General features: G+C 33.4%; 2 protein-coding genes across 2 annotated transcripts in view; one reads left to right on the plus strand and one right to left on the minus strand.

Annotated features, from left to right (window-relative positions):
- The window catches only part of LOC114324552 (DNA-dependent protein kinase catalytic subunit), a 105,402-nt gene extending 102,885 nt beyond the window's left edge, over positions 1-2,517 (plus strand). The window contains exon 29 of the mRNA XM_028272413.2: positions 1,693-2,517. Within this exon, the coding sequence (XP_028128214.2) occupies positions 1,693-2,401 (709 nt within the window). The 3' untranslated portion in view covers positions 2,402-2,517. The remainder of the gene's footprint in view (positions 1-1,692) is intronic.
- A 1,156-nt stretch (positions 2,518-3,673) lies between these two features.
- Positions 3,674-11,560, minus strand: LOC114324544 (heparin sulfate O-sulfotransferase). The gene is made up of 5 exons (XM_028272402.2): positions 11,246-11,560; positions 10,511-10,805; positions 4,662-4,797; positions 4,505-4,602; positions 3,674-4,157 (listed from the first exon to the last, which is right to left on the minus strand). Exons 1-5 carry the CDS (start codon positions 11,358-11,360, stop codon positions 3,797-3,799), a joined length of 1,005 nt encoding a protein of 334 aa, XP_028128203.1. The 5' UTR covers positions 11,361-11,560; the 3' UTR covers positions 3,674-3,796.
- Positions 11,561-11,653: the final 93 nt, after the last annotated feature.

Raw genomic sequence — 11,653 nt, forward strand, 5'->3', positions numbered from 1 at the left:
CTCGTACACTATTGATAAAATTTCATATCTGATGATTGCATCTTAGGTTTTAGACCAGGCAGAGCATTTGATAAAGAACATTTTTTTTTCATAAAGTTAATAATAAAAAAGTTTTCCATATGGTTCCAACTTAGTGGGACCTATCGTATGTGTATGTCACATTTTGAAAAAGCAAATCTTGTTTAAAAATAGTCCTAAATTTTTTTACAATACACCATTTTAAAGTAAAGCAAATAAGTTTTCTTTTATTGTACAATGTATACAGGGTGTTTGGTAGGTCGATGGACATTTTTTAAGGGATAATAGGGGACGCTATTTGCAACATTTTTTGCTAATAATGTATCGCTCAAACTGCGAAATTCCGATGGTTTCCGAAATAAAGTTAAATTTGTCAATATTCGAAAATAAGGCTGCTCGTCTATTTTATTTTTAAAAATAATTATCTAAGCGAGATACTTCCCTGACATACAAAATGCCTTAAGTATTACTTGCTCAGATTGCAAAAACCCTTCGTTGTTAATGCAACTCCAAACACAATTCGGATGTCAAAACAGTAAAACGCACCTTTCATACGCATACAATAACCATGTTTATAAACCAAAATAAACCACTTCATAGCAGGTAGATTGTTTTTTGTTTGTTATGCGTTCGGAGAATGACGATAGCTGATGGAAATTGTATGCGAAGAGTCAGTGTTGTAGGTTTACATTTTTATTCCATTTGTAAAACAGGGAGGTAGTACGCCTAGATAATTTTTAAACGTGAAATAGACGGTTGTCGAATATTGACAAATTTAACTTTATTTCGGAAACCTTAACAGTTTGAGCGATACATTATTAGCAAAAAATGTTGCAAATGGCGTCCCCTATTATCCCTTAAAAAATTTCTATCGACCTACCAAACACCCTGTATACCTAAATATACAATAAAAAAAGTTATGAGAAATTTAAAAATAATCGTAAAATACATCAAAAATCCATTAAAACTTTGAACAAAAATATATGGCTTAAAAATAGTCATACAGCCTTCTACAATAGACCATTGTAAAGGTAATTTACTTTTCTTCCTACTGAATGTAACATTACATATACCTAAATCTACGTAGAAAAAAGTTACAGAACAATGTTTGAGAAGTAACAAGAAAAATGGGCCAAAATCGCTGTGAGTGGCGAAATTTGAAAAATCATATTTTGGAAACTGTAAATCATAGAGACTTCTACCGGACGTCATTTTAAAGATGAAAAATGAAAGCTTTTTTTCTGTGAAGCAATACCTATACCTATATCCCCGTGGAAAAAAGTTATGGGGCAAAAAACAAAATTGCTATCGTTCGTGTTTTTTTTTCTGGTTTGCTTTTGAATATATTTTTGTAAAAAAAATATTTGTGAGTTTAAAATGTATAGTAAATTTAACTTGGAACAATTTTTCTGTAGACGTGTTTGTACCAAAAGTGCATAGAACTCACCCTAATTCGCCCTGTGCCTAGGGACTAATTCACCCTTTTCACAAAAGCGAACCCCTTTAAATGGTAGCACTCCGCGGGTTATTCATATTTAGAGGACCATTGACTATATGAAACAACAAAACCCCGTTAACGTTGTATAAATTACATAACCAAATACTTTCTAAAATACATAACCAATAGCCTAATAACTTTTGAAAGTATGTTTGTATATGATACTTTGTTTTTAGGACTTCTTTTTGGACTTTAAGTACCAGTACCGAAAACTACATAGCGTTGCGCAACAACTTCATAAAGACCTACTCAGTAATGTGCGCAGCTCACTGGATCTTGGGCATCGGCGACCGCCATTTAGAAAACAGCTCGATATGTCTACAAAACGGTAAAGTCCTGGGCATCGACTTTGGCCTCTCCTTCGGCACAGCCACCCAAATACAGCCAGTACCCGAACTAGTACCATTCCGACTGACACCTCACATAGTCAGTCTCATGGAACCCCTGAAGGAGAGAGGGCCCTTCAGGGAATACATGATACATTGTTTGAAGTGTTTGAGAGCTAACAGCTCATCTCTGTTGGCGACGATGAACGTCTTTATACAAGAGCCGTCTATAGATTGGCTGGAACATGCCGAAGCAGGCGAAGACTGTCATAGTAACACTTGGTACCCGTTAGTGAAGCTGGAACAGGCTAAACGAAAACTAGAAGGTGCAAACAGCGTGGACATCATGGTAGAGGAATTAAAGGCCGGGATGAGAGTCCAGCAATATACTGATGCATATGTGAAACTAGTTTTGGGAGAGGAAAATGAAAATTTGCGGACAATGTTTGTAGGAAAAGTAAGTTTGACTGTTGAGGATCAGGTAGATTGTTTAATAGATCATGCTACTGATAGCAATTTATTAGGACGAATGTGGAAGGGATGGTGCCCATGGGTGTAAGAGGTTTGGCCCATGGGTGGTTTTAAAGTGTTTATATGTTTTTGTTTGTTTTGTTTATATGTTATTAAAATGAAGTTTTTTTATAACTATTTTTTCAAATAAAATCAATTTTCTAAGTGTAATTTTTAATTATCCTAACATTCTTAATTGACAAGTAATGAAAAGGAGGATTTGGATCTAAATAAAAATGAGAACAGTCCATTTGAGAACCTATTAGAACTATGGTGGAACGTCGGCCATTAAGAAGAGGTGGATAGACTACCCCTTAAAGTTTGTCGCACTTGTTTAAGCGTCGTTTAAACACAACGATAAGTCACAGCAACTAGTTGTGATGACAAGTTGAAACGCTGTTTAGACGCTGCGATTCAATGCGATACCACCTTCAACCCAACTCCAACTTTGATAAGTTGTGCGATGCACCGTTTACACACAATGATAAGTTGCAACAACTCGATTGACCTTGATAAGTTGTTTGATTTATCGCTGTGTTTAAACGACCCTTTAGAAACACCCCGTACTGAACAAGAACATGGCTAGTTGTTAAAGTACCTAACTTTTGTATTATCCAACGTAAGCGAATGAATCAAAAAACATAATGTTAAGAAAACCTGAGGCTATAGTTGGCTTTTAATTTCAGTATTTTATAATTGCTAGAATATTCCACAGGGTGTTGCGAACTTTGAGAAAAAAACACAGTTTGATTCGTACACCCGGTATACAATGAAAATTTACCTGTTTAACAAAAATATTATTACAGGGATATTGACAAAGAATAAAGCTATAATATATTCAAAAAATCACTTAAATCGGCCAACAGGTTTAGGAGATACGTAGCATCAAAAATGACCCATTTTTTAGGGTGCCCTTTTTCTATGACGCGCAGTGTATTTATAGTTATTCTGTCATGATTTTTTTTTTTATTCATGTTCATTTTTATTCCTATCTTCTCTGATGCTTGTACTAGTTGAGTCAACATTGTAGCTAGTTCTTCTTGGTTGGTTGCAATAAGAACATCATCGCAATATCTGAGGTAACTAAGTTTCTTTCCGTTTATGTTGATACCCATGCCTTCCCATTCCAGTTCTTTAAAGACGTCTTCCAGAGCTAAGGTGAAGAGTTTTGGGGATATTACATCTCCTTGTCTTACGTCTCTACGGATTGCTATGGGATTTTGGTTGTTTTATTTTCCCATTCGACTGTCATAGTTGCTGTTTTATAGATGTTATATCTATAAAACTTAAATGTTCATGTATGTAAAAATAAAAAATACTAGACATGTAACATATATATTTATTTACATATTGCCTAATAGAGAGTCTACAAATAAGTATCCAAAATATCTTTTAATTCACAATCTCATTATATTCAATATAAAATTGAATGTAAGTACCTGTCTCATATCTTGGGCCTAATTTTTTCATACATCACATTCTGACCCTTGTTTTTGTTAATAAACCTCTTAACGAAGTGAAACTGATCCAGAGCAAACTCATAAAATTCGTTTTCCATCTGCCATACAGTGCTACTCTTGATCTTCTCCATTGTCTCCTTAGCCGGTAAGTCTTTCTGCACCGTCTGCCTCAGGTGTGACTTGTTGCTGCTTTGGAAGTATTCAGTTGCACCTCTAAAGAATCTTGGAAGGGATACTTCGAGTATTTGGATGAAGTCTTCCAGTTCTTCCGTAACGCCTACCAGGAAGTAGTTGTTTGCTAAGTTCTTTTTGGCTTCGTTGAGAGCCCATTTGTTGCCGGGTTTCCTAAAAAAATAGTCTCTAATATTTTTTTATTAAATTTTATACATAGACAAATACGACTTGCATGGGTTGCCTATCAAAATATGATCATAGCTCATAGCTATCCTTAAGGGCGTGTTTGTAATCAACATTTCAAGCACATTTTTGTGATTTTTTTTGAAAGTATGGTAGGATTATTGTATTTTTAAATTAAATAAGCATATACAGTACAATTCGAAGAATATTAAAAAAAAATCAAGGAACAATATTGAAAAATAAGCCAACAGTGGCAAATTGAAGCACTGAATGAAAAAATATTAGTTATTAATTTAAGCAAATGCATGCCATTTTAACAATAATACTATGCTTACCAACAGTTTGCAGAATGGCCACAGAAGAAAGGGATCTGCAGCCACATATTATTAGGATCACATTCTGACAATTGCTTTGCAACACACTCATCAAATGTCTAAAAATTTATTTATTTAACAAGTCGTCACATTAAGTATAATTTGTTGATTATCTTACCATCGTATTACCATGCTTTTTTCTAACTAAATATGGTCTGAAATTGTCCCCATATCTTACAAAATAGTAATATGATATGAACCTGTCCAGTGGTTTACGTATTAAGTTGATAAAAAGAGGTTTTGGAGCCCCATATCTACAAGAAAAAAGGTGAATTATATGCAAAAAATGCTTAAAACAATTAAATTCACATACAAAAAATGAATGACAAACAAATAATAAAGAATTACTTCACAATCTGCAGTCTGTTCTTCAAAAATGGTCTATGTTTACTTTAACCCTTTCGTTCACGCTGCTGTCCTCAATTGAATCGTCTATTTCAGAAAGGGGTCAAGTCACACGTATCTATTTTTGAGAAAATCAAGTTTACACACTGTTTACATTCAACAAACAATCACTTTATATAAAATAAAAATTCTACCTAACAACCTGGAGTATTTGTCAAAAAGTGTTGTATTTTTTAAAAATGTATCTTGTAAATTTGTTTAAGAAAAAAAAATTAATTTTTTGCACTTATTTTGTCAAGATTTGTCACTTGACCCCTTTCTGAGATAAACGATTCAATTGAGGACAACCTATTTTTTCTATGTAGCTCCATTTGTTTTTACGTCTGTTACATCCAACGAGTACTTGTGCTGCCATCTAACGGCTTTTGAACAAAATATTTCTCTAGCGTTAGGGTAAAAGGCCTTAGTCAGTAAATGGTATATTGCAGAAATAATTTTTAAAGATTTGATGAAACATGCTAAATCTATTTTTATCCTAATTAAATATTTTGTCAGCACATATGGGTCAAAAACAGCATATTTACAATACATATTATAGTAATATGAAATATTGTAAAATAATGAAGTTTGATATGACTTAAGTCCTTTGGACCAGAGAATAAAATACTTAAGTTTTTTTGACCAGATATTTTAATTATATTAAATACACAAGTTTACATTTTAATAACAGTATATTAATATGAAATATTGTAAAATAATAAAGTTTGATGTGACTTAAGTCCTTTGGATCAGAGAATAAAATACTTAAGATTTTTTGACCTGATATTTTAATCATATTAAATATACAAGTTTACATTTTATTAACAGTAATATTTAGTTTTTATATTATAATATAACTATGATGAAGTTATTCGTCATCAGAAACAAACACCTCTAAATCTGGGTGCTTATCGTTCATACTTGTAGTTGGCAGTTCTTGATAAAAAAATTTGTATACTTCTGGTACAAGCGGTAAGAGATCTAGAAGATGTTGCTGTTTTTCAAAAGTTATAGGTATTAACCCATCATACTTTTTCTTGAGTTCTATTGCACTTTGTCGACCTCTTCTAGTAAAATGAATTTCCTTAAAATTTTCTGACTCTTCCAGAGAACTCTTATAAAATATTGTATGTAGCATATTTTTTTCTGTATTGCAGCCAACGACATTTCTGCAATTTGAACAACTCTCCATCAACATGTTTTTGCTTCTTTACAAACGTTGTCCTTAATAAAGCAGCGAAATCGTAGAAGTCATCTAAAGTTAATTCAATGACCTTAAATGGACGTTTTTTGTTTGTGCATCTAATGAGAGTAGCCCAATCATGACGATGAGCAATTTTCATTCCCGATTTTTTTCTGTTTTTCAATAAGGGAATAGTAGACATCGCATTCCATGTGTAAATGCCCAGAGATCATAAATTTATGGTTGATCTCATTTATTGAGCTTTTCATTTGCATGACTGACATGAACATGGCAGCTACGTGGAAATTTTTATTCTGCCCTGCACGTGTATCTGAGTAAAAGGTTATTTTAGTGACTTCAGGTGGCATGTTCATTATTTCTTTGAAAAGACAAGAAACAATCTCATTTGCACCACGGTGAGCAATTGATTTATGCCAGATATAACAGGAAGCTGCTCGTGAAGCACAATTATGTACAGTTAAATTGTAAGTCCAGTACTTTCTCTTATAAAAAGAAACAGAAGAAGAAGAAAAAAACTTTTAGCGTTTATCAATCAACAAGTGAGTGTTTTAGCACGATCAGTAAGATTTATGTCATAAACACTTGCAGCGGCACCTACGCGTGGACTATTGATACAGAGGACTTAAGTTGCATAAGTCATTTATATCGGACAAAACAAAGGATTTAAGTTAGATATGTTCGTTTGCTCAAACAAAAATAGTGTGATGTAACTTATGTTCTTTGAACCAGTCTTAATAAAAACCTTATATTTTAAGATAGACTTAATTCTTTTTTACCAAAACAAACATCTTCACAATTTACAACCAAATGTGTAGATAACTCATTTTGGCCAAAAATGGACTTAAGTCCTTTTGCCCTAACACTAGAGATTTAATTTGTTGAAATATCTCTACTTATATTTGAACGAAGGATCCTGAGAGGAATATTAGGTGGCATGTGTGAAAATGGTGTTTGGAGGAGGAGGTACAACTACGAGGTATACCACAGATATAAACATATATTTGGTGGTAAAGAAGTAGTATCTCTTATAAGAATAGGAAGACTAAGATGGGTAGGACATCTAGCAAGATCACAGCATAACAACCCTCCTAGAAGAATCCTTATGTCACAACCTGTAGGAAGTAGAAATAGGGGTAGGCCAAAACTTAGATGGAAGGATGGTGTAGATGAGGATGGGAGAAAAATAGGTGCTGCAAACTGGAAAGGTTGGCAATGGATAGGACTGACTGGCATAAGTCCCGGCGCATATTAAACCTAAGCGAGTCACAACCTGCGCCGGTGGGACGGGTGACCTGTGCAGTTATTTTTCTAGCGTGCCGCATATTAAACACAAGCTAACCCGACCATCGGCTGTCGCCGTAACGAATAGAGACGGGCAAAATAAGTGCAAACGTGTAACGGTTCCTATTGATACCGGTTCTCAGTGGTACTGAGTACAAATACTGATTACAAAATACTGATGTATTTGATCCTTGTACTGAATTGAGTAGGCAACTAAAAAACGGTAGTTCCGCACATGTAACTAGTAACGTTTTAAAAATATCTTACATGTCCCTAGTAGTTGTAGCGGTATGACTTTCGAAAACATCGAATTTGATCATAAGCGGGTGCATAAAAAGATATCTTACACTGAGGGCCGGTTGTTCGAACGCTAATCAACAATGATCATTATCAAATATTTAATTACTGTCACCAACTGTCAATGTCAACTTTGTTTGGGTTGCTGAAAACATAATTAATTACAATAATTATGAGATTTATTAATCGATTATGTTAATAATTGTTATGTTAATTGATTAACTAGTCTCATAATTGTAATCAAATATGTTTTCAGCAACCCAAACAAAGTTGACATTGACGGTTGGTGACAGTAATTAAATATTTAATAATAATCATTGTTGATTAGCGTTCCAACAACCAGCCCTGGTATTCTATTTCTACATACCTTTATAATAACAAGCATAAGTTAACGACTGCATTGATTGTGATTGCAAAAACGGTTCGCATGTTTTAAATAAGATTTTTGCTGATTATGTTTTTGATAAAATATTAAATCACACAAAAAATACAATTCCCAACCATCATTTAATTTTTAACGATAAACAAAAGTCTAATAAATATATGATGACAAGTTTAAAATTGAGCGACTTTGTCGATAACAGTGTCATTAATAAATATTTTTTACCATGAATCATTTTCCAATGATTGTGTGGATTTAGAAATACATACTAAACAATTTTTTGATCTGTATAAAGGAGATTATAATTATGACACATTATGGTACTCCTTATTTTTCAAATAATATGCTCTTGTAAACGCATAACTTTGATTTATTGGCTAAAGCCACACTAACTAGATACTTCACAAGAAATTAAAAATACTTAACATGTAAAAAATTCACTGTTTTAATCAGATATATTATATTCCCTACTATTGCGCCTACTATATTATATAATAAAATACATATTAAAACAAATAAACAAAAACTTGTAGAGTAGTGCTGATTGATACAACAGAGCAATAAAATGTTATTCATTCAAGATAGTGTAAAATATATCGCCGCTTATTCATTTCAGATATTTCCATCTCGCAAAACAAAATCACGTAAAAATTAACATCTGGCGCTGAGCCACCCGTCCCAAGACCAAGAAAACTGTACGTCGATGACAAACCTTCCCAAGCTCGACCTGCGAACGCATGAACTGATAGTAGGATGCGCAGAACGGTCTACGCAACTCGCCGGTGCCAGGTTGTGTCTGCTTAGGATCAATTTGCGCCGGTACTAATAGACTTGGGAAGGGGCTTTTTCATAGGGCTGTAGCACCATTTATGATGATAGGTCTCTCTAGTTACTTATGACTGGTGCATACAGTGTCAATTCATTATAGGTATTTTTGTTATAAATATGAGCCATTGGTATTGAATATGTCGCATGGTGTACATAAATAGTAGAAATTGTTAATAGCGGTTTTGCTTAAAAATAGCTACCACGAATTTTCCGAAAAGTGTGTACCCATTTGTGGATGTTGTCGAGTCAACGGAAAAATTAAATTTTAGGTAAATAGTTTGGTTGTAAAGGCAAATTACAATAGCAATGTTCATATCAGTATTTTTTTTCTATGTAATTATGTTTATTTACAATCTACATCATTAAAAGAATATTAAGTAAATTTGTTCCATGTTTTTGGGCATGAAGAAGAGACTTCCAATGATGTCTCATCTTATTCTATTTATGTTTAAGTTTTAAAATATGTCCTGAGGCCAGGTTCTATCTAGTCTCCTTGTGGCAGGGCCATTATGGAATAATTCCCTTACTAACTCATTTTCATGGTGAATGGTACGCTCATTTTGTGACTCCGTGGCTCCATGATTTCTTCTCTGATGAAAGGTATATGTAAGTCTTCATGAAGTGTTTGATTACTTACGTACCATGGTGCATCCACTATTCATCTTAGAACTTTAGAGTGAAATCTTTGGATGATATTCAGTGATGTTGACTTTGCACAGCCCCAGAGGTCTAGTCCGTAGTACCAAATAGGTTTGAGTATTGCTTTGTACAGAAGAATTTTGTTTTGGATGTTGAGTTTTGATCTGCGCCCAAGGAGCCAATATATTTGCCGGAATTTCAAGTCTAGCTGTCTTTTTTTCGTCTGGATATGTTTCTTCCAAGTAAGACATTGGTCAAGATGGAGGCCGAGGTATTTAGCTTTTGTTACTGTTGGTATTCGTACATTTTCCATTCTTACAGGTGGGCATGTGTTGTGGCGGTTGGTAAACGTTATTTAAGATGATTTTGTTTTGTTTACTTTTGTTCGCCATTTTATGTACCATTCACTGAGTATGTCCAGATGGTGTTGCAGGTCTTGTGAGGCTTAATGGGATCTTCATTTACAGCTAGTATTGCTATGTCATCAGCAAAGGAAGCGATCGTAGTATTATGAGACTCTGGTATATTGGCTGTGTAGAGTGAGAAAAGCAGCGGCCTGAGAACACTACCTTGCGGAACTCCGGAGTTAATAGGACAGAGGCTGGATTGTTGGTCTTTGAATTTTACAGAGAAATATCTATTTGATAAGTATAAGTACTTAAAGAAAAAAAATGTTTTGTAAGATACCATACATGACTTATTGAATATATTTTAATTTTTGTTTTTTGTCAGTATTTTAAAAAAATTATCTAATATTTTTACTCCATTGGCTCACGATGTCCTCAAATGAGAACATTTTGTAGTGACCAAACTGTGCATTTTGAAAATGTAAAACTAATATATCAAACATTCGCAAAAATCATTTTCAGTATGTTGCAAATTTCAGATTTTAAGCTTAAAGAAATTTAATTCATGAACGAAAGGGTTAATTCATATGGTAAATCCGACTTACTTAGAAAAGTCAAAAAAAGCAAAATGTCCATGATATAGCGCAGGTTTTCGACTTTTCCAATTTGTTACATTGTGTATGAACTTCAGTTGGTTCTCCAAAGTTATGGTATGGCTGTTGGAGCTGATATTTACGTGGAGAACATTAAATTTATTTTTCTTGCATAAATCATAAGCTACTCCTACGAAACTTGTAGATCCAGTCTTTGGGACACGATTGTATAATAAAATTAAGTCTTTTTCCTCCAAAAGAGGTTTTTCTCTATGAGTAAATGCTTCATTTTGTTTCTGGTTTTCTTCTATAAAATAAAAAATAATGTTTATTTACTTAAACTAAGGGCTTAAGAGATCATATGAGGAATGAAGATCTAAGAAGAAGCAAAGTAAAAGATGTTATTGAAGCTATTGGAAAATCTAAATGGTAATGAACAGGACACGTGGCAAGAGAATGATACAATGGAGACCAAGAGCACAAACATGCCATAGGAAGACTGCAAACAAGATTGATCGACGACATTAAAGAAAAGGCAGGAAGAAACTGATATTAGATAGCCCTATGACCGGGACTCGACCAGAAGAGGCTGCTAAAGAATATTTAAACAAAAAGAGATGCTGAGTACATATTAATTAGAAACAAGGAAGCCAGGAAAACCATAAAGTATAAAAATATAGCTTCAGAAATAAGTACCTTGTCTTTTATCTATTAAATATTGTATTTTCATAGAAGAATAATACTCACCTAGTTCTTGTAATTTATCACTTAATTTTGTTAGTTGTACTTGGTATAAAATAGCAATAGAGCCAAGGAAGAGCAGTAATATCAAAACATAACCTAACTTTAAAGGTTTAAACATAATTTTCAGTTCAATGGTACTATAACATGGTCTATCGATGTTAATCAACGTTTTTAATTGTGTTTGTCGATGTTTTAAAACTAATTTTAAAGTGAATATTACAATATAATATACATTCCAGCCCAATTTAAATCAAGCAGATCAAGCTTATAAATAAACCACCTACTGTTTTTGTTCTATCTCTTTCTATTAAGTGTCAAGTTTATTGAAATTTGTGTTGCTGGAAAGTGGCGTTTTCAGACAGGATGGTAAGTTAACATCACAGAACATGAATTAAAATTGACAATGGGTAA

This window comes from Diabrotica virgifera, chromosome 3 (assembly GCF_917563875.1).
Source record: "Diabrotica virgifera virgifera chromosome 3, PGI_DIABVI_V3a".
NCBI lineage: Eukaryota > Metazoa > Arthropoda > Insecta > Coleoptera > Chrysomelidae > Diabrotica > Diabrotica virgifera.